General features: G+C 56.0%; 1 protein-coding gene and 1 long non-coding RNA gene across 9 annotated transcripts in view; one reads left to right on the top strand and one right to left on the bottom strand.

The window, feature by feature from the left end:
- Nucleotides 1–21,208, bottom strand: part of NAV1 (neuron navigator 1) — a 205,921-nt gene that overhangs the window by 42,053 nt on the left and 142,660 nt on the right. The window contains exon 1 of one of the 8 annotated variants that reach the window (XM_072948835.1): nt 4,939–5,075. The exons of the other annotated variants lie outside the window; for them this stretch is intronic. Coding sequence (XP_072804936.1) covers nt 4,939–5,060 — 122 coding nt within the window. The 5' untranslated portion in view covers nt 5,061–5,075. Of the gene's footprint in view, nt 1–4,938; nt 5,076–21,208 lie in introns of those variants that run through there. 8 annotated transcript variants of the gene reach the window in all.
- Nucleotides 927–11,143, top strand: LOC140688821 (uncharacterized). Its single transcript, XR_012063669.1, has 3 exons — nt 927–1,198; nt 4,405–4,607; nt 10,593–11,143. It is a non-coding gene; the product is annotated as an uncharacterized lncRNA (long non-coding RNA).

The following is a 21,208-nucleotide window of genomic DNA, read 5'->3' as shown; positions in this document are numbered from 1 at the left end:
AGCGGGAAGGGCGGATGGCCTGTGGTCACACAAGTCCTCTCTGCTCCTCCAGTGCAGCCTGGTTCTCGGGAGTCAGACTCCAACACTGGATCGGTTTTCCTTTCATCCTGAATACATACACCCGGCGAAGCAGGAACCAAACGTCGCTGGTTATTTACCACGTAACAGGAAAGCGCAAAGCACCCAAAACCTGATTTTCTCCTCTGAGAGTGGAGAAATGCCTACAACGCAAGAGGCTGGTGTAAGAGCTGAGCTGGTTTCTTCCTTTTGGGGTGATTTTTGCCCCCAGAGTTTGTGGAGTTGGAAGCCTAGCCCTACCCTCCGCAGACACCGAGGACGTCCAGCCGCCCAACCCGCCCACCCCGCCCACCTGGAAGGACACGCGCCCAAGGCAGCAGGAAGCCCTCTGACTACACAGCGGCCCAACTTCCCGAAACCGAGTCCCCAGACGACTCGTAAAACGCAGCTGGAGGCAGACTGGAGGCTCTCCGGTCCCCTTCACGGAGCCAACAAGGGTGACTGCACTCTAGAAGGCAGAGGACGTGGGACGGGGCGGGGTCGCCCACACACGAGTTCTGACGCTGGCTCCCTGGTGAGAGGCGAGTCTCGTAAGGAGGCTCAACGCTAAGCATCCTCTCGGGGAGCCTGACGGCGGGGCTGGAAGCGGGCCGGGCTGACCCCTACGTCCTCTTCTGAAACCCTGCACGACGTCCCCGGAGCGACGGCAGAGTTAACACCCAGCCCCAGCTCGCCACCTGCGGTGGAACAGAAGAGGTCAAACCACGCGAAACCGCCGAGTCTGTAGGGAGAAAACAGTTCACCACGTGGACTCCCCGGGGGTCAAGTCCAGGATGTCTCCTTTCGTGCGTGGCCTGTGCTTCTGCTACAGAAGCGTGCTCGTGGATTCCAAACTCCTGACAATGGGAAGACACTGAGTTCTGGAACCTGAGTCAAACAGCAGGGGTGATGACCTGTCCTGATCTAGGCCTCGTCTTGTCCAGGTGAACAAGGGGACACGCCTTGGACTCTTCTCGATCCAAAGTTCCCAAGAGACCCCACCCTCCTTGTCTTTCACACTTTCTTCAGGCCCGTTCCGAGGTGAACGGCTCCAACGACAGCCAGAGGTCACCCACAGCCACAGCGACGTCGGGTCCTAACAGAACTGTCCGTGATGCTCCCTCTCCGGTCCCTGCAGCAGGTGAGACCCTTGCTCCCCTTCCTTACAAGGTGGTAATCGCCCAGATCTGTGTAACATGGAGCCACCGGCCACTTACACACACAGACCAAGCACTGGACACGTGGCTGGTCCAAACTGAGATGTATGGTAAGGTTTCAAAGATTTAGCATGAAAAATAATGTAACCCATCTTATTATCAATTTTACTTTACATATTTAAGTGACAACATTTTAGATGCATTGCATTAAATAAAATATGTTACAATTAACTTCACCTGCTTTGCTTCTTAAAAAAGTGTCTACTCGGAACCTTAAAAGGGTGTGTGTGACTTGTGCCGCGTCTCTGTTGGAGAGCTCTGTCCCCAGAGGGAGCTTCTGGCCCGTGAAACTGACGCTGCTTTGAAGCGCTCGCGTCTCTCACTGCTCCAGTGGGTAGTGGGTCCACGAGCTCAAGCAGCTGTGGTTTGCAGCTAAATCTTGCTCCTCCTCCTGATGTCACCAAATGTGGCAGAACTGCTGGGCACATCCGCTGGATTATTAGCCACACTCCTCAGAGAGCACTCGAGAGGTTAAAAAGGATGAGTGGCTTAAAATTTTGAAAAAAGAAAAGAAAAAACATAGATCATGGAAGAGTCAGAGTGAAACTGCGATTTTGTGACGCTCAGTTTTGAAGGCATCAAGGCCGCGGAGAGAAACCAACATGCTCCTGGAGAGTGTGGCGAAGGTCTCAAAGGCAGCAACCACCCCGCTCCCACCCCACGTGGCCGCAGCGCTTCCAGAGCACAGCGTCTGCTTCATTACATCTGTGGTTTGGCCGAGACCATGGCAAGCTGGCCTGATCCGGCCCGCGAAGCCTGGCAGCCGGAGGAAAGGATGAATTGCACAGAGAGAAAGATCTGGGGGGGAGGCGGAGAGAGGGGGCCAATGTAAATTTTTTGAGCTAAAGGTTTGCCAAGTCTTAAGGGCAAAGCTCAGCAAGGAGGAGGAACCTTACAGAACCAGGTAACCAGAGGCCGACAGGGCACTGGAGGGCGCGTCCGATTAGCGAAGTTTGCTTGGCCCCCTCAGCACTTCGGCAGCGAGCTCACGCTCCCACCCCAGCCCATGAGAAAATTAATGGTTTCAGTAACTTGTTAAAGACACTTCTTAAACTCCAGTTTGAGTCACAGAAGTATCTGATTAATTCTGCTCAACTTTCGAATGCTGAGGCTGATTTTGTGAATGGCTGCCGTAGGCTGGGGAACCCGAAAACTCAGATTTACTTTCCACGGCTCAGCTGCATGGCAACGCTGGCCCTGTTGAAAAGTCTGGGAAAACAGGCACCACCACTTCAGGGTGTCTGCCGCAACAGCTAGGTGATGGGCTCTCTCTCAGACTCGACTGGAAGACGGTGGTGGCTGACGCCACCAGTTCTGAGGAAGTTTCCTGGCGCTCAAACCCAGCTGACGTGAAAGCCAAGAAAATTAGACCCCGTGCCCTGCTGGATCTTGGCCGCTCCACAACTGTGAGAGCACCCGTTTCCACGTTGCCTTTTCCCTTTGTCACTCAGGTCGTATTTCTACAGTGAGCACCAGAGCGGCCTGTGGCGCGGGGAGAGGGGCTGGTGTGAATGAACCCAGGCCGCTGGGCACCACCGGGGACATGAAGTCTCGGCCTCCCAGTCCACTGAGGACGTCGCAGAAATGGGAGACGTCTGTCCGCCGGGCCCCAGCCTTAGTGCACCTCAACTGGTCCTTGCCGAAGTTCCAACCACCACCAGCACGTCCAGATTAGACCCTCCCCTTTCCCGGAGGGTCAATGTTTTTAGCGGTTGCAGTAGGGTCACCCCTTCGGTCCCAATAAAGCCTGTGCCTGGATCTGTCCAAGTGCCATCTCATCAGCGGCAGGAGTGTCTTGGGGGGCCCAGCCTACCGTCACGGAGGGCGTAGCTGGTCCGGTGAGCTGGGCCTCTTGGGGTCAGACACAAAATCCTGTGCCCGTGTGCAGTTTTCTGGTGTCCAGTCATACCTTCAGGTGCTCAAATGTCTAGGACCCAGGAAAAGTCTCAGAAATCCTCACCTTGTCTCCTAACCCCCGGCTTCCAGCACTGCCTTCCGGACTCTCCATGAAATCTTTGGCCGAAGGTTAAGACAGCCTCTTACACTTGGACCGTCGTTGTGGACGAACTGTGTCCCCTGCAAGCCCTCAGGTTGAAGCCATAACCCCCAGTGACTGTATTCGGAGGCAGGACCTTTAGGGAGGCAATTAAGGTTCAACGAGGTCAAGCGGGTGGGGCCCCACCCAGCGTGACAGGCGCCCTCCTAAGGGGGGGCGGCACTGCAGCTGCTCCTCTCCCCGCAGGCAGAGGTGGCCCCGGGAGGACACAGAGGAGCCCGCCCAGGTGGTGCCTTGATCTCGGGGTTCTAGCCTCCGAGACTGAGAGAACATACATTTCTGCTGTTTAGGCCCCCACCTAGCTTGTGGCACTTTGTTAGAAACCATGAAGTGATGAGAATCAGCTTGCTCTTTGCTGATGCAGACACGCCCCCACGAGGCTGCACCAGACGCTGACCTCCTTCCTCCCTGATTCAGGCTGGTTTTCACCTCGGGGACGTGCTAACGTGGGGCCTTCCGTCGTGGTGCCCCAGGCCCGTACGGCCACGCCAGCCGGCCTCGGCGGCAGCGCTGGGCAGAGGCCGGGGCGGAGGAAGGAATGGTCACCGAGGCTCTGACTTGGCAGCAGTCTAACCCTGGCGAGACCCCGCCTTTCGTGATGCAGCGAGGACCTGCGTGCGGTCCTCGAGTGGCGCGACACACAATTACTCGGTCCTGCGAGCGGCTCGGCTAGCACTTCGTGGGACCAATGGATGCAACTAGAGGGGCATCAGTACATTTGACTGGGACCCTCACGTGGGAAAGGGGAACTGCAGGGTGCTGGGCGGAGGCGGTGAGAAGGCGGGGAAGGACGAGGTGTGGGCCGAGGTGTGGGCTGGGGCTTGGCCACGTCGGCGGGCAGGGCCGGAGCGGAGGGCGGGCAAGAGTCAAGCGGGTCAGTGGAGTCTCCTTAATTAGGACCAACTGCGGCCCGGCGTGCAAGGAACTCTGACTCGGCCGGCCAGTTTGTTTGAGTTCTCTTGTTTCAGAGACGTCCCTCTGCCCTGCCCGAGCCCTGCCCCGCCTCGCCGACTTTCACAGGGGCAGGAATGGACAAAAAGAAAAAGAGATAAAAGGCATCTTCCTCTTTCTCAGATGTTTCCAAACGAGGAACTGTAAATCCTTCAGAGTAAAAGCCAACCAGGAATCTCAAGACACGGGAAAACTCTAAGGGGTGGAGGATAACAGGCAGCCGCGGGGAGCGTGGTCCGGGGCACTGAACACGGCCGTCCCCACCACTCTCACACTGGGGGCGCAGCCCCCTGCCCGTCCCTGCCTCACTTCCCGAGGATAAACAGGTAATTCAACACCTCGAAGCAAAATGTCTGGGAAGCTGAACGTCTGGTGAAATAATTTTGATTCTTGTGCAAAAAACAAAATCTTGACAAAAACAAACAAGTCCCAGAATTAGGGTGTCAGCTGACCAAGGACGACCTGAATCTGAGTTTCCCTGTTCTGATCAGAGGCCCGAATGAAGCTCTGAGAACAGGGCGCTTTCTGGGGCCAGCGTTTCCTTCTCTTTCTGAAGCCATCGGAGACGTCCCATTTTACAGATTTCTGGAGAGGGGCGAAAGTGCTATTTGATTTGAAATTTCATGAGATATTTCCTGCCCCTCCCCCACTCCTCACCTCACTCTTCCAGGCACTTCCTTAGGGGTCGGGCAGCACACTTGTCCCAAATCCCCTGCTGACTCAAAGGAACCGATACAGCATGTTTGCCTTTCTGCATCGTCTTTAAACCAGTGAGGCATTACGACACCTTGAAAATGCTCTGCAATGTAGGCAAGGTTCAGGTTACGTGCCTAGCGCAGGGCTGGCAAATTTCTCCTGTGAAGAACCAGACAGTTGACGGGTTAGGCTTTGCGGGCCATGTGTCCTGTCGCAGCCATTCGACTCTGCCCCTGCAGCAGAGAGCAGGACAGACCACGTGGAGACAAACGAATGCAGCGACGTCTGAGATAACTGTAGGCCCGGACGAAGGGATCACGTGCCGTGAAATACTCTTCTTCTTTTAACCTTCCCCTCCAGTTCCTTAAGAACGTGAAAGCCATTCTTAATTCTTAGCTTTGCTGGCCAAACAAAAACAGGCGTAGGCGAGATCTGGCCCAGAAGGCCAAAGTTCGCTGCCCGCTGGGCGAGACCACACCAAAGCGAAACGGAAAAGAGTAACTCCTCAAAGCCTCGGACGTAAAGCAGCTCTGAACCGAGAGGGCCTGCTGCTCGTCCTCCCCGTCAGTGCCTTTCTGATCTAACTCGCTCAGTTTACAAGTTAAAACAAGACTTTTCTGCCAGCCATACTCCCAGCTGTTTTTGACTCAGGAAATAAAAGGGTGGAGTGGGGAGGGCGGGGCAGGGGGAGAAGAGAAGAAAAGCCCCAGGGTGGCTTGTCCCTCCCCCACCCGCCACTGGAATCAGGCAGAGCCACAAAACAGGAGGGGATTCAAACAGGATAATTTACACAGGGTCGCCAGAAGCAAAGCCTTTTTTCGTAGAAGCACAAATCCTGCCACAGGGACGGCTGGAAGAGTCACACGGCAGCGGGCACAGGTCCCAGCATCCCCGTGAGGGTCACGGCAGCACGGGAGTCCCTGATAGGAACAAGCCGCCAGTCACCTTCGGATCTCCAATCAGCTGGGTTCGCAAAGCGAGGAGCAGGGGAGGTGACAGGGAGGAGCCGGGCCCTCATTCCATCCTGGGCCACAGACTCTGTGCACTCTGAGCAGCTCCGGAGGACCCGGCCAGGCTGCTGGTGTGGGACGCTGAGCTGGCCATAAACACCTCCAGCCTGGAAGCTGCCCTCTCGCGGCGCCAGAATGAGGCTTCCTACCTCGACCCTAGCCAGCGGCCCGGCGCTCCCTCTGAACACATCATCCCTCTTCTGGCTTCTCAGCATCACACTCAGCCCTCCCTCCCCAGAGTCCCTGGCCTTCCCTTATCACCTTCCTTCTCTCTCACTCCACTAAACGAGATCACTTGCCAACTTCCTAGTGTTTCTGCATAAACCAAGGAGGCCGCCTTCTTTCTGTTCACTGAGCCTCCTTGTTCGGTCAGAACCCCTGACTCAGCAGAGAGGGTGACGTGCCACCCAAGTTTCCTGTCTGTGATTGCGCTAATGCTGTCCACATGTAATCCACCCAAGAGAAACATAACAGGGGCCGTTCAGAGGGAAAGCAGCACGGAAACAAACGCAAATTCCAAATCCTGAAGCCTGAAGAGGAACGCACGGAGTCTAAGGCCCCGTGCCCGCCTGCGTGGGCACCAGCTCCCTGAACTGGCCGGCAGTGCACCCCAGAGCCCCGTGCCCTTCACACCCAGACGCCTTGTGCGCCAAGACCAGCGGGGGACAAGCACAGCGTACGCGACAGCCCGACACCTGTCGCGCACCCAGGGAGTGCCGTCCGGATCCTTAACTTGTCTCCCTTTTCACAACGGACCCCGAGAAACCCGCGCACAGCAGACACGACCGCCCCTCCAGGAGCGCACACCCTCCCGAGACCCCGAGGGAGAAGTTCAGCCAACAGCCTTGGACGAAGAAGGCTGCACCCTCAGGCCAGCCAGAGGCAGGGCCGCACAAAAACCCTTGCCCTTCACTAAAAATAAAGGAAAAACACCCCAGTCTGGAGTCACAAACAAGATAAAAGACGAAGCTGTTTTCCAGATTACGGAGAGTTCTATGCAGCCGACTTAGGTCACTCTGAAGTTCTGACTCAGGGGCTCTGGCTGGATTTCTTCATTCCCACAGCTTCTGCCCATCCTCTTTATGCCCCACCCTCCATTAAGCCCCAGACTAAAAGTGTCAGTCATGTGTGAGGGCGGGGGGGGGGTAGGAGGCCAGGGTGATAAGGTTTCTCCCCACGAAGAATCAGAACCCGAGGGCGACAAGGAACCAGAGAGGCTCATCAGCTTGTTCCCGGGGAGCTTATCCAGTGGGGACCCCGATACGACTATTTCAAAAGAGAGTCGTGAGAAGGGAGGAGAGCAAGGGCACACTCCATGACTGCACACGAGTTAATTTCTGTGGAGTTAACAGTAAGGATTTCCACTGGAACAAACCCATCCATGTGTAAGTCTGAGACTGCCTTGTGGAAGGCTGCTGCTCCCTTGCCGGCAGACGGGCTGGGATCTGACTGAGCGTCAGCTATGACTTACGTCCACCCGGGCAGACACAGCCTACACCACTCTACACCGCTGGACGTAACACAGCAGCGCCCTGCACTTCTCCAGAGCAAAGTCTGCAGCTTTACTGAACTCGAGGCTTTCTGGAAGACACCCTGAAATGATATCAGTGGGCACTGGAGGACTCTGCTTCCCATCTGTCCCCAGAAACCCTGGAGCGGAGGTGACAGCCCTGCAGCCTGCGGAGTTGGTGACGTTACCAAGTTCACTCACGGTTATCCGTCCACAAACTCGTTCAGATCAAAGCAGTTTCTCCACTTTTCCACCACCTAATGCACTGTGGAAATCCAAACAGTGATTCTCAAATGCTCGCTATTAAAAGGCTTCTTTAATATGCTCCCATTTACACTGACCCATGACACCTTCTTTGGTCGGAAGAACATGGCTTTTACTCTACATTCTAGTGGAGATGCCAGATTTATGCTGACCCATGCATGTATTCTAATCTTATTTTCCTTTGTGAGTATCACCGGATCATTACGAAAATAACAGTAACCATATTCATACGTAGTATTTAAGTGTGTGTTCAAGCACTGTTACATCCATGTACAACCTCACGCAATCTCCGTATCAGCCTGGAGTTAGACATCACCTCCACTTCACCCGTAAGAGAACAGAAATTCAAGACAAGTAAAGTCACGTGCCCGCTCCAGTCCCACAGCTGGTTAAGAACCAGACTCAATTTAATACCAGGAGGTGTCTGACTCTAGAGACCGTCTTTAACCACTACGTAGACTATAAACACTGCCATCACGAGAGATCACTGAAGTTAGGGGTGGTCACAGACTAGCAAAACTAAACCAGCCATTTGCTCAGATCACGAGGGAACCATTTGGCGTTGCTTCCGCGGTGCACTGCCTGGCAGCTTTCCACGTGGTGTCCCACTGGAGGGCGGGATCACTAACTCCGCTCGGAAAGGTGGCATCCAGGTCAAATTTAATTTGAGTCTGCTCCATCGCTTTGACACCGCACCTCGAGTGACTGAGGTCAGCATTGAGAATAGTGGAAAAGAAACGGGGTTAGTCCAAGACCTCAAAGGCCTGCACGCCAAAACTCAGTGTTTCTGAAAGAGGGGCTGCCTCTGGGCAACCAGAGGAGGGGCCTGAGTGCACGAAGGCGGTAGGACGCCCAACCTGGCAGCTCCCTTCCTGCCTGCTCACACTGCTTCCCACCCTCTGCACCGCCACACGCCTGCAGCAGTGGGTGGAGACATGAAGGGCAGCTCGTTATGACTCAGGTGCCCCAGCCTGGGGTGGATGGAGTGCTCCGTGGACCCCTGCCCACGATCTTCCACTTCTGGGAGTGCTTTGGGACCCGGTTGCCCCTGAGTGTTAAATGCAATCCCCAGGATATCGCTTTGCAAAAAAGTCTTTGTAACGACAGATAAAAATCATACACCCCTCATAGTGAGGACCAGGGACTCTGAGTGAGGCCCACAGTGGGCACTGCGCTGGGACACCAGGCTCAGGTGGGTGCCCCTGGGGGCAAAGGGGGTGGGTCGCCTAAACTGGGAGTCAGTAGGGCCTTCCTGATGGCCGCGTCGGGAAGGACCCCGGTCACTCTCTCCAGACCAAGTCGAGGACAGCCAGCGGCTCCAGAACTTCCCCTCCCAGTGCAAGCTTACCCACTCTGAGCCTGGCTCGGGCCCCCACACTAAGCCCCGCCCACCGCCCACGCCCCGCCCACCACGGCTGGTCCCACGTTCCCCGCGTGTCCCCCCTGGTTTCCTCCCTTGGGCACTCACTTGCTGGTGGCACCAAAGCCGGGTCTGGGCAGGTGGCACCAGGGCAGGCCCGGCTAGACTGAGTGTGGGGATCCCAGCGGAGCCCCCGGACCCGTGCGCCCTGGAGGGAGTGGGTAACACAAGCCCACAGCAGTCTCCCAGGGCAACGGCAGAGCGCCCGGGGAGCCGACTTGGGGTGATGGCGCCTGAGGACAGCACGGAAGATGCAGACCCAGTACGAAGGTGGAATGAAGAGGCTGGAAGAACTCCTTCCCCTGAGGAGGTCTGGAGGAGCTGCTCTTTGGGATGCTGGGCGGGTTTCGGGCAGGGAAGACAAGCTTGGGCAGGCTGCTGGGCAGGGGTTGAGGGAGAGCGCCTTCAGTCCAGAGAGCAGGACGGGTGGCGGCCGCGGTGAGGGCCAGGGGCGGCGAGGGCCAGGGGCGGAGAGGGCAAGGGGCGGTGAGGGCCAGTCAGGGGCGGTGCCTGGACAGCACAGCACAGCAGTGCTGTGCTGAGAGCTTGCTCTTATGCCAGACCAGCTGCTGTACTTTTGACCACAGAAGGAACTCTTTGGGGACAAGAGAGAATCCTTTTCTGATCAATTACAAAGATAATCAAAGTGGAAAAGAAAAAAAGAAAAGAATTTCTCATTAGTTCTGTGCCCCTTTTCCAGCGCCCTGGAGGATGAAGTATAAAAAACACTGGATGTGTTAGGAGAGAAACCTGTTAGTCTGCAGACGGAATTTTTCTTCAGGGTGGAAATGCAGAGAATGTCTACATATTCAGTCAGCTGAAGGCAGAACGCTGAGAAAAACTAAGCAGCCAGGAAGTGGGGATTCTGAGGCCTTAAAACCAAGAACGTTTTGGAGTCTGCCCTCTTGGGCAGCAACCCAGGACGTCAGAGAGGTCCAATGTTCCGTTACCAAACAGAGAGCCCCTTGAAGAGATGAAAAACGGTTTAATAAAAACTGATAAAATGGCTTGCTCCAGAATTAACAAGGAAGTATGAAGTGTTCAGAGAACCAGGCTTTTCGAAGGCTTGAAAACATGATTGCAGCGCCAGAATCCAGACCACCTCTACGAAGACTCGGGGACACTGAGGACTTACACACTCCTGTGCAGGCTCCGAACGAGCCCCCACTGTGCCTTTCCCCCTTCATTTTCAGTCTGTTCCTTGCAACATCTTAACTTTTAGAGGCAACTTTTAACTCTTCAAAGGCTACTCTTTCATGCGGGAGCTTTGCTGCCCACCCTCTATAATTTAAAAAACAACCCCAAGCCAAAACCCCAAAAGCCCTTCTTCCTTCTAGAAGCCCCTTCCCCATTTCAGGTACTAGGAGTATGTTCTCTTTAACGGTTTCGCCTTCGCGGTGCTTCCCCACAGATGGGAACTCATGGACCTAGTATGGCAGCTGCCGGGTTGCACCACCCACACCACCAGGACGCTTGTGCTACTGCAGTCAGACCAAGAATTCAAACACTTCCGCAGCCTGCGTGTGGCCCAGAAGCCAGAGTCGTCCCCGATCTGCAGTCATTACTGCCCCTGCACGAGGACGGTAAAAGCGAGTGAGCCAAAAGCAAGCCGCCCTTTCGTCACCTTGAGGGGTTTTATCCTTGCTTATGCGGAAGACTTCATTTTAATTTTCCTAGGATAAGATTTTTGGGTTTTTTTATCAGCTCTTTCCAGTTGGTTAAGAGCAGCTGAAGTGTAGTGTGCGCAAGGCACAGCACGCAGGCAAGACAGCAGGGCGGGCCGCCTTCACTTTGCCTTCTCACTGATGTCTGAGGGCACTGGCTTCTCTGAAGCGTTATCTCACAGTATCTAAAGGTGTTCCTCTGTTCCTGACTGGCTTTGTTTTTTTTAAACATTATACCTGATACTACATTTTCATTAACACTCTGGTAAAATTCCACTGTAAGAAACAAATTATTTCATTTTGAGAGCCCATTATAAATACTGAATGAAATGGAGTCTTCCCCCATTTAAAAAAAGTAGTCAGGTTTGTGATACTATGATTTATAACAAGAAATAGATGTATTTGGTCTTCGACCCCATCTCTGGCCCAGAGCTCCTAAAACTCTAGGAGTTCCCTAGTGCTGAGGGCCGTGAAGGTGTCTTTTGGCATGTTAATGGGGCGACTTTTAGAAAGCACCTGAATGTGAGGACTGGCCACCAGCAGAACCAACCCCGAGACTAGAGGGCAGAAACTTTCAGCCCCACCCCGACCTCCGGGCAGGGGTCCGGGGCTGGAGGTTGGACTAACAGGTAAGGATTTAATCAGTCCTGCCTATATAATGAAGCCTACATAAACCTAAAAACTCGGGGTTCCGAGAGCTCCTGGGGTGTGAAGGCGTGGAGGGGCTGGGAGAGTGGTGCCCAGACAGCGCGGACGCTCCACCTCCATTTCCCCATCACCTGTCCCATGCAGCTCTGATCTGGCTGTTCCTGAGTTACAACCTTTTATGACTGACCGGTAATCTAGAACGGCAGTGTTCTCCTGAGTTTGGTGAGCCGCTCTAGCAAGTTAACGGAACCCAAGGAGGAGACTGTGGCAACCTCCATGCTACAGCGGTTGGTCAGATCAGGTGACAACCGGACTTGCCATCAGTGTCTGCAGGGGGTGGGGGACAGTCTTGCAGGACTGAGCCCTTCACCTGTGGGATCTGCTGCCTCTCCAGGGAAACTGTCTGAACTGAGCTGAACTGTAGGACACTGTGGTGTCAGAGAACTGGTTGGGGGAAACCCCACATCAGAATGGGTGTCAGAATCGAAGATGATGTAATAGGAAAAATAAAACTGTACCCTGAGGTGCGACTTTCTAGTAGAGCAACTTAGGACTAAGAAGGTAAAAGCAGCCCCAGGGGATGGCTCTGCCGGGTTGGCCTGGTGCTCCTCACTCAGGACTGAACGGCCTTCCACGCGTCTGTCCCTTCGCCCCCTGCACCGCCATCCCCGCCTCTCCTCCCCTGCACCTCCACTCACTAAACTGGGCTTCCTTCCCTGCCGCTTCCCCAGACTGTCTGGCCAGGGCTGCCAAGGAGCTGCACGTTGCTAAATTCAATGAAGACTTTTTAGTCCTGTCTTTCCAGCCTCTCAGTTGAATTGAACAGTGTCAGTCACTCCTTGAAATTCTCCCTTTGTCAGCCTCAGTGACACTGGGGTCTCCCTGCCCCACCAGGATCCAGGCTCCCTCCTCCTCCTCCCTGCCCACCTGGGGGCCCTGCCTGGGGGCCCTCACCCGGGGGCCTGCTGACTTACTGGAGTCCTCTCCCCGCTCCCCCGAGAGGTCACCCTCGGTACAGGGTAAGGGAAGTTGGATGGCAGGGCTGGCACACAGTGGGTTCTCAGTAAACCCTTGTCAAATGAATGAGTCAAAGGGTCATGTCAAAATATTTTCTCCAGGAAGGATATGGCTGAGAACACTGCCAGGTTCCAGGGCAGGAAAGAAGGCCCTATGGAAAGACAACAATTGCTAAAAGCTTTCACGACAGCTGTCTCCCCCGGGCGTTCCCTCACTCACTCTCCCCTGCCTCGGGCATCTGCCTGCAAACTGGCAGACACCTACTCTGGCAAAGAGCTGAACTTCTTCAGCTCGGGCTTAGACAACCATACAGTCACCCCCTTCAGTTCAGCGACAACCCCTGCCATCTACCCACCAGAGGCCAACACTCACGTGGCCCTAATGCTTTTGGAAGGCCCTCCTTTGTGGAACTTGCCCAGGACAGCCTAAAAATAAAGGACCAAAGCAGAATTTGCAGGGAAGTCGTGTGTGACGCTGTCTGACCTCGTAACGTGCACTTATCCCGGCCAACGCAGAGCACACAGCGCTTCGGTCAAACAGTGCCGCTTTGGAGGGACTGCTGGGGGAGCCCTGCGGAGGCCACACGTTACCCCAGTCTCTTCCCCTAACCAGGACACTGGACAGGTTCTTCTTTACACAGACCTGAACCACCCTCCAACTCCAAATGTAAGGTCACTGAGTTTTCCCGTCATCCACTTCACGGTGGAATTTAATTAAGCAGGGGCTTCTCCAGCCACCCAATTATGGGCTGAAACTTAAGCCGGGACAATTGCTTCTGCGTCCTCCACTTATGAATTACGCCACGTAGTTCGCCATCAGGTCCGTCCTTCGGGACAGACTGCAGTGTTCACACCACAGTGGCTCCCGAAGAGGCAACTTTAAAAGCATTTACGCCATCGTCTTCTCCCTCTTCATTCGGGAAGACAGTTTCGGGCAGGCAGCCAAGAGAACTTTCTTTGCCTGGGGGGATACGGGTTTCTAAGGGTCCTCAGGTCCCGGACAGATCGAGATGCCACCCAAGGTATTCTTCATCCCAGCCTCCCTTCCCCTCAAAGAACAACCCGTACATTCTTCTCTAACATAAAGATTTCCAATAACAGCAGAAAACTAGCAGTTAATAATAGGTCCCAACATGCAAATTACAGTGGTCTCCAAAAATAAAGCTTCATGGGGGAAAATTTTGCCAGTTACCACTGTGAGGTGGATGCAGCAAAGGAACAGTGTCCTCACCCCACAGAAATCTGGATGTCCTCCCTCAGCTGGCAGACAGGGATTCTGAGCACAGTCCTCGGAGACGGTTCTGCGGAAACCACACCGTGGCTTGTCCCTGCCTCCTCAGCAACCTTACGGTCGCACACCCGAGGTTTGTTCCCTCTGCATTTCTTTTCTTTTTTCACTTTAGGGTCACTCGTGTATTTATTTTTAGAGGAGGCGTCAGGGACTGAACCCAGGACCTCGTGTGTGCTGAGTGCGCCTCTACCCCCACGCTGCACCCCCCCCACACTTCCGAGGAGCACGCGGGGCAAGGCCGTGCCATGGCCTGTTGCCTTCTCAGCGCTTCGGCTAAGGCGACATCTGGGACCACACGTTATCTGTAGAGTTTTCTTTCTTGCCAGCTGACCCGTAAACGCGTTACACCCTGGAGACCCGGAGGGAGACGGCTTGCTCAGGATTTCAAAAGGAGAGCTCCCAGGAGGCCCCTAGGTTCCTTCATTCTGAACCGCGCACCGCGCACCGCCACCCGAGACTCTTTTTTTTATCAACTCTACCAAGAAACACTGGGCAGCACTGTCCAAAGAGATCCTGGCATTAAGAAAGCCCTGTGAACAGAACGCTGACTTGTCTCTAATCTAGGAGGGCTGCACTGTCACCACCGCCTGGGGCATCCGGGGTCCCGCCTTGGTGGGCACTGTCGTTTTGAGAGACCTCTTGCCTTCGGCCTTATCTCGAAATTAAGGGCCTTCTTATCTAGGAGTTGCTGAGTTCATGGGCTGCTTACTCTGGAAGCACCTTTGTTGAGGGCTCAGAAGGTTTTCGCGTCAGGGGGCAGGACGGCTGAATGCCGCATTGTGCACGGGGGTCAGAGGTCAGGGCCGAGAGACCCCGGCTAATGCCTTGCGAAAGACCTCGTTTTCATGGGTGAGGTTCCCAGGCCTGTGAACGCAGTCCGTCCCTCACCTCACAAAGCCCTGAACAAAGGGGAGGAGAAGAAAAGGGGGCTTAATTCTCAGCCAGCAAGCAGAAGTAGAGCTCTTGCTCCAGAGACATGGCTCGCAGGTGTCTGGGCGCCCCCGCATGACTTCTGCCCACATGAGGAGGAAGCGCGGATGGAGGGGGAACAACAGGGAACTGAGAAGATTTAAACTTCTCCAACCCTCACCTGCAAAGGCCAGGTATCCCACCGGCACCGACACATCCGCCGCGCTTTGCAAGCCCCGCCCCCCGCCATCCCCACCCGGAGCCGGCTGCGGCTTCCTGCAGCTATCCTGACCCCCGCCCCTCCTCGGGGAGGCCCTCCATCCCCTTGGCGGCCTCTCCACTGCGGGGCTCTGCTTCTCCTTCCACGAAGGGGAACCTGAGGCTGAGAGTTTCGCCCTGGGTCCGTAGCAAATTTTGGGGGGCTTCATCTCTTCACTTCAGCATCGAAAATGTACATTTTATACACAAAGCGTACACTTAGCGTGACGTCAGCCCGTCCCCGCCTCGCTGCTTAGCCTGTTCCTCCTACACCCCCCAGGTCACCCCCCAGGTCGGGAAGGAGGGCAGTCTTGTTATCTAAAGGTAACTATCTTAGGAAAAGATCAGCCTTGAGAACACAGGAAATGACTGGCTGGAAGTTGCCCCGGGTGTCAACATGCTTCTCTGGGCAACCCCGAGATGGACTCTCTGTTCTGAGGCCTTCTGATCAGGCCGGGGCTTTAGCATAATCCTTAAAGAAGTCAGGAGGAGGACTAAAATTAAAAGAAGAGAAAGTTAATCAAAATCAAACCGGTTTTATTTCCGGGGAAGGTGCCTTCAGGCCACAGACAGGAACAAAAACACCCCGTTACTCCCGCCGGCGGGGCGCAGGCAGCACCAGGGCCCGCACCTCCAGAGGCCTCAGCAGTCCGCCTGCCTGTCTGGGACTGGGAAGCACAAGGCCCTCAGGGGCCCCCTCAGAGGGACAACCCCAGGGCATCGACCAAGCCTTAGGTTTGAGTAAACATATACTCATCCGCTACCCCTGGAAGGACCTGGAAACAAACGGACAGAAGATGCGACCTGGGCACAAAAAACACATGCTCCAGCCTCCCTCGGGTGAGCTCAGCTCTGTCCCGCGGGGCCTGAAGAGACACAGAGAAGAACCAGCCTGGTAGCTGGCAAGCCCCCTTTTGAGACGGGGAAACCTCTGTGCTAACGTCTTTACCAGAAGCCCCCCATGTACAAAACAGGGAAATCGGGGCTGCTCTGGTTGAAGGGAGGCAGGAGCTGGGATCCACCTGCCCCGCCGCCAACGCCCCAGTCATCCAGGCGGATGGGTGCCTGTCTCCGTTTAAGGATGTCCAGGGAGACCCTCCCTGAGCTACAGCCACCGGTAAATTCCTCGCAGAAAAGTCAGTCCTTGTTATGGAGCAGCCCCCAGAAGGTCACCCGTGCTGGTCAAGGGCCCGGAGCCAGCAGGGACATTTTCCACGTCCGCTGCCCACACCCACACCCACAGGTGCCTCCGGCGGCAGCGTCTTCAAAGCCGGACAAGAGCGAGCCTCACCACGCGGAGCAGCCTGGGCACAGCCCCTTCCCGAGCTTTGTCGCCTCCCCCAACCCTTTAAATCCTACACCTGGCTCGGCCCCCGTCTTCCTAATAATTTGCCTTATCAGGCCCTCGAAGCCTCCAATGCAGGTTTTACAGAAACAGCCTCCTCTTCACACTCACACTTCGTCCATGTGCATAATAATTAAACGCTGTCGTTTCAACCGCACAGACAGGTCTGGGAACAAGCAAGTCTCCGTGGGAGCAGGAGGGCCCCGGATCCGAGCCCAGAGCCGTCCCAGGAAGGTGTCACCGCCGCTCCACTGCCGCCCTTTCCCGTGTGCCGAATACTCCTCTGCTTCACTTCTGGCTTCTCAGCTAAATGTAAGGATTTAGCAGGTGAGGATGGGGTGGGAATGAGGAAGTGAGACTGACAGAAATACAAATTCGAGTTGTTTCTGAGTCCCTGGGCTCCAATCACATGACGGCGTTATTTCACGTGAACGGCATTATTTTACCGGTAGACCTGTCCGGGTTAGTCTGGGGTGACTCCCCAGCGCTTCCCCACCCCACGTCGGGGAGTTAAGGAGGTGGGGCTGAGAGGCTTCTCCAGAGCAGGCTGTCAGGTGCAGACCAGACGCTGAACCCGAGCCCTGACCTCCCTGGGGCCCCCCAGGCCACCCCGACACAGCACCATCTCTCCCGAGGGCTTCTGGATTCTTTGGGGGAATCAAAGCTGCTCTCATGCATGAGGTCCTGGGCTCAGTCCCTAGCACCTCCATTAAATAAATACATACACTTAACTACCCCTCTCCCCGCCAAAAACAGTTTTTAAAAAAAGATCTTACTGAAAAAAAAAACCACTGTACACGTGCCGATCGTCTGGAGTCACAGTTTTGCTGGGGGTTTCCACACAGAGACGCAGAACAAACCACCTCACAGATGGTTTGCACATACACACTACTACGTACAGAACAGAAAACTACAAGGCCCTGGTGTGCAGCACAGGGAGCTAGTCACTGTCCTGTAACAGCTGACAGTGGAAAGCAACATGAAAAGGAGCGTACGTGTAACTGAACCTCTGCTGAGCACAGAAATTAACTCGGCATCGAAAACCAACTGCGCTTCAGTTAAAAACCAGGTGCCCAGGGCAGTGCCTGACGCACACGCGAGGTGTGTGCACGGGGTGGACGTCACCTCTGCAAACCGCAGGGGAAGCGGGTGCTGCTGCACGTGCCGCCTACACGTCCAAGTCAGAAGGGCCGCGGGAGGAGGCCTGCTAACAGAGGGGCGAGGAGACCGATCAGTCAGCAACCCGCTCACTGTACCTCGAAGGTGATCCTAAACCCGTCGGAAGTGCTAAGAACAGCGGTCTTTGCGGGTTTCCTCACAGAGCCAGCTCCGCGGGAAAGGGCGAGTCCCAAGTCCTCCCCGATCTCAGCTCAGCGCTCGCCTGAAGGGCTAAGTCGTTAAGCGCGAATCCCACGTACTGGGGCGCCCACTCCTGTGGGGCGCTGCGGGAAGTCCGAGTTCCGGAAGGACGCGCCAAGGAGCGGCAGGTGCGGACACCTAGCCTGGAAACTACAAAGACGTTTACCTGGAACGTGTGAGAAAGAAGCGTGAATGGGAGGAACAGTGCAACTCGCGAGGGAACGCTGCTCAATGCGGGAAACAGAAGGCGCAGCACAGATGCCCAGCACGTGGAGGCACACCACCGCGACGCCAGCCAGCCAGGGCTCCGGGGGACGCGCCCCAGGCGCGAGGCAGCCACTCCCAGCGCTTCACCACCCCGCGCTGGGGAGCTAAGAAGCAGGCTTTAGGGTGTGAGCGCGGTCCCTGTGGGCGGGGCTCAGGTGCCAGCCCTGCCACACAGCAATAAATCCCGAGTACGTTTCCCTTTTGGCCTCGGAGCCATAATTCTACCCACCGACAGGAACACTACGTCTATTTTAAACCTGTTAAAACTTATTTTTAAAACCACACAGTGGATAGATCACAGGATTAAAACCCAGCAGTCTGGTAGAGGCTTACAGAAGAATTTACAATAAGCCATGGGAGAGTGTTCCAAGCCTGAAAACTAACACCTTCACTGGCACACAACGCGCACACACGCGCGCACGCAGGCGGTAGCACGTGTGCCCAGACAGCCTTCCGAGCGGGGCCGAGCGGGGCACCAGAGGCAAGGGGAATGTGCCGTGGTTCCAGCTCTCACGTCACCCACTGATCCCACGCCCTGTAAATTCCTTTCAAGATGCACAGGCCCCCACCGTCTCCCCCCGCCCTCTAAACACACCCCCCAAACGCACTGCCGCTGCCTGTGAACTTCCTGCCCCCCCCACCCCCCTGCCCTGCTGTCGCGCTGCCCCGTGCCCTGGGTGCACAGCTCCTGTGCTTCTGACCCGCCTGATTCCTGCTCCCAGCTGTCCTCGCTCTCAGTGTCAGAAGTCAACACGCCACTGCCTGTCACCAGCTGACCCCTCCGCTGCGTGGACTGAAGTCAGGTGCCCGCTGCTGTGCCCGGCACAGTTCTTGGCAAGTCGCAGATGAGTCATCCACATGTGCTGGGGGGGAACCACTGCCTGCCCCACTGCTTGCATCCTGTGCAGCACCTGGCCCAGCCTAAGCGCTGGTGGGACGCGGTGCAGAATAGGCGTGGCACATCCAAGTCTGTGCTGCTGCAGGACCTCATGGCCGGGTCCTGTGAGCTGTTTGTTGTCACTGTTGAAAGGCCACTACGAAGTTCCACGTACACAGCACTGAGGAGCCCCTGCCCAAGTCACAGTGAGCAGTAGTAACCAAGGCAGGAATTCCGCGCCCAGCTTGAGCCCCAGCAGGGCAGGCGGTCCAGGGCCTCCCTCTGCTCTCCGCTGTGGAGTAACCCCCTTGCTGCCCAGGGGCACCTGCAGCAGGACACTAAGGAGGGACACAGATTAGACCCCTATCTGCTCCAGCCTCGGCAAGCGCACGGGTGACGCGAACCATTTCCTGACTCTGCTGCCAGGACTGCGCCAGCGGGTGGGGGTGGCGGGGCTGTGACCTCCCTGCCTTCTCAGTACTTCTCCCCATTTGGTGTCTTCGTGGACAGAGGCTTCCTATGTCCAGAATGTCCAGGAACTTAGCATTTCTGGGAAAGCCCTGCAGCAGCTCCAGGAAGGTAGACTGAGAATGACTTCCCCGCACTGCAGCTCGCCACGTGGTAGCATCAGCTGACTGTGCGTTAAGGGCCAGGGCGAGGGCGGTCGGCCGCTGGCCACAAACTTAACGTGAGAAGACACTGGAAGCCAGCTCCAGAGGAAACAAGCCAGTGGTGCCTCCGATCAAAGGCTCTCAGACAGGATTCCTGGTGGGGCCGAGCTGGGACGAATGTATTCAGTTGTCTGGCTCAGAGGATTCTGTCTTAGACAAGGAGTCTGTGTGATGGAAGACGCCACAGTGAAGGCAGATCTGGGCAGAGAAGCAGGAGACGCAAAACCGAGGAAATCCCCTCCTCAAAGGAGCTCCTGTTCCTCTGGAAACTCCATTTGAGCTTCAAGGCCCAAGGAAAATGGCACTTTCTCTGTGAAGCCCTCCCTGACCACTCCAAGTGCAGCCCTGCCCTGCTGGCCTGCAGGCACCGCACGTCTGAGCCGGTACCAGTCACCTGCACCCTGCGCCTCCTCCACCAGACCACAGCCTCCTGCACAACTCCCTCAGATTTTTCTCGATGGGAAACAACGTACGTATGTGTCTGCCGACTTCTGCCTGCCTGCTTTCACTGTCTGAGCTCCCCCAGGGCAGGACGGTGTGAGTCTTGCTGGGAGCCACTGTGCCCAGTTCCCAGCACTGCCTGCAGCTGGGAGGCACTCACCACCGCTTGCTGAATAAACGAACAAGGAGTGGGCGTCGGCTCCTCAGGGGCCTGCTCTGCTCCTCCCGCACCCTGCGCGGCGGCGGGCACGGGTCATCACACGGCAAAGGCTGGAGGAACGAGGCTTGGGGTTTTTAATGATTAAGGTTTTGAGTGGTCTACTCTTACGTAAACTGCCATCGAAAACAAGATGTAAAAATATGCTGCCCTAATTAGCATGAAATTTGGATGGAATATAAATCTGAAGACGGATAATTAAGAATTTAAGTAAAAACCAAAGATACATTCAAAGCTGGGGACCTGTGTGGTCTTCATTAGGGTCCCAGCAAGATGGAAGCGAACGGTGCCAAGGGAGAGCGCCCTCTGGAGACCCCTGGGAGGACCGGCTGCCTGGGCGGGCCTCAGCCGCGCACCGCCCGCCCGGGACTCTGACTCACAAGTGGAAAGCCGTCTGCTCTTCACACGCCTCCCAGCGAGGGGGCCGGTCCGGAGTTCGAGGACACTGAGGCCAGAGGATAAGCAACCAAGGTGACAAACCACATCGGCTGTGAGTCTGGGCTCCGAGGCAGGTCCAGCCCACTCCCAGTCCAGCGCTCTTCCCAAGACGCCCTCAAGGGGTCCGGGCCAGCCCAGACCTCTGTCCAGACCCCCGTGAGGCCTCAGCACGCTCTGCTGCCACGTCCCCAGCGTGGACCCCCCTCTGGGCCAGAAGCAGTGCCAAAGGGAGCGGTGCCTGCAGGTTGGCTTTAGCATCAGACAGGCCCCCTGCTGTGACCTCAGGCACGTGCACCATGCCTCCCTGTGCCTCAGTTTCTCCACCCATGAAATGGAATAAGATGTGCCCTCCCCGCTCCATGTGGCTGTCACGGGGATGAAACGGGCAGGTGTTTACAACGCACTCAGCACAGGACTGTCCTGGAGCATCACATTACCAGGAGAAAGGTGACTGGCCCAGTTGGACCCTGGCTGCTGCCACACTGGCCTTCCTGGCTACGATGCTCCCTGCCCTGCCCTGCCCTCCCTCCGCCTGGCCTCCCAAGCAGAGGGCAGGGCTCCACGGGAAGACGTTCAGCAGCAAGTCTGGTGTGCCTGTGGTGTGCACGTCCAGCCCCACAAAACCC

This window comes from Vicugna pacos, chromosome 23 (assembly GCF_048564905.1).
Source record: "Vicugna pacos chromosome 23, VicPac4, whole genome shotgun sequence".
NCBI classification, from domain to species: domain Eukaryota; kingdom Metazoa; phylum Chordata; class Mammalia; order Artiodactyla; family Camelidae; genus Vicugna; species Vicugna pacos.
The sequence above is the reverse complement of the archived record's forward strand: the minus strand, read 5'-3'. Positions and strand labels throughout refer to the sequence as shown.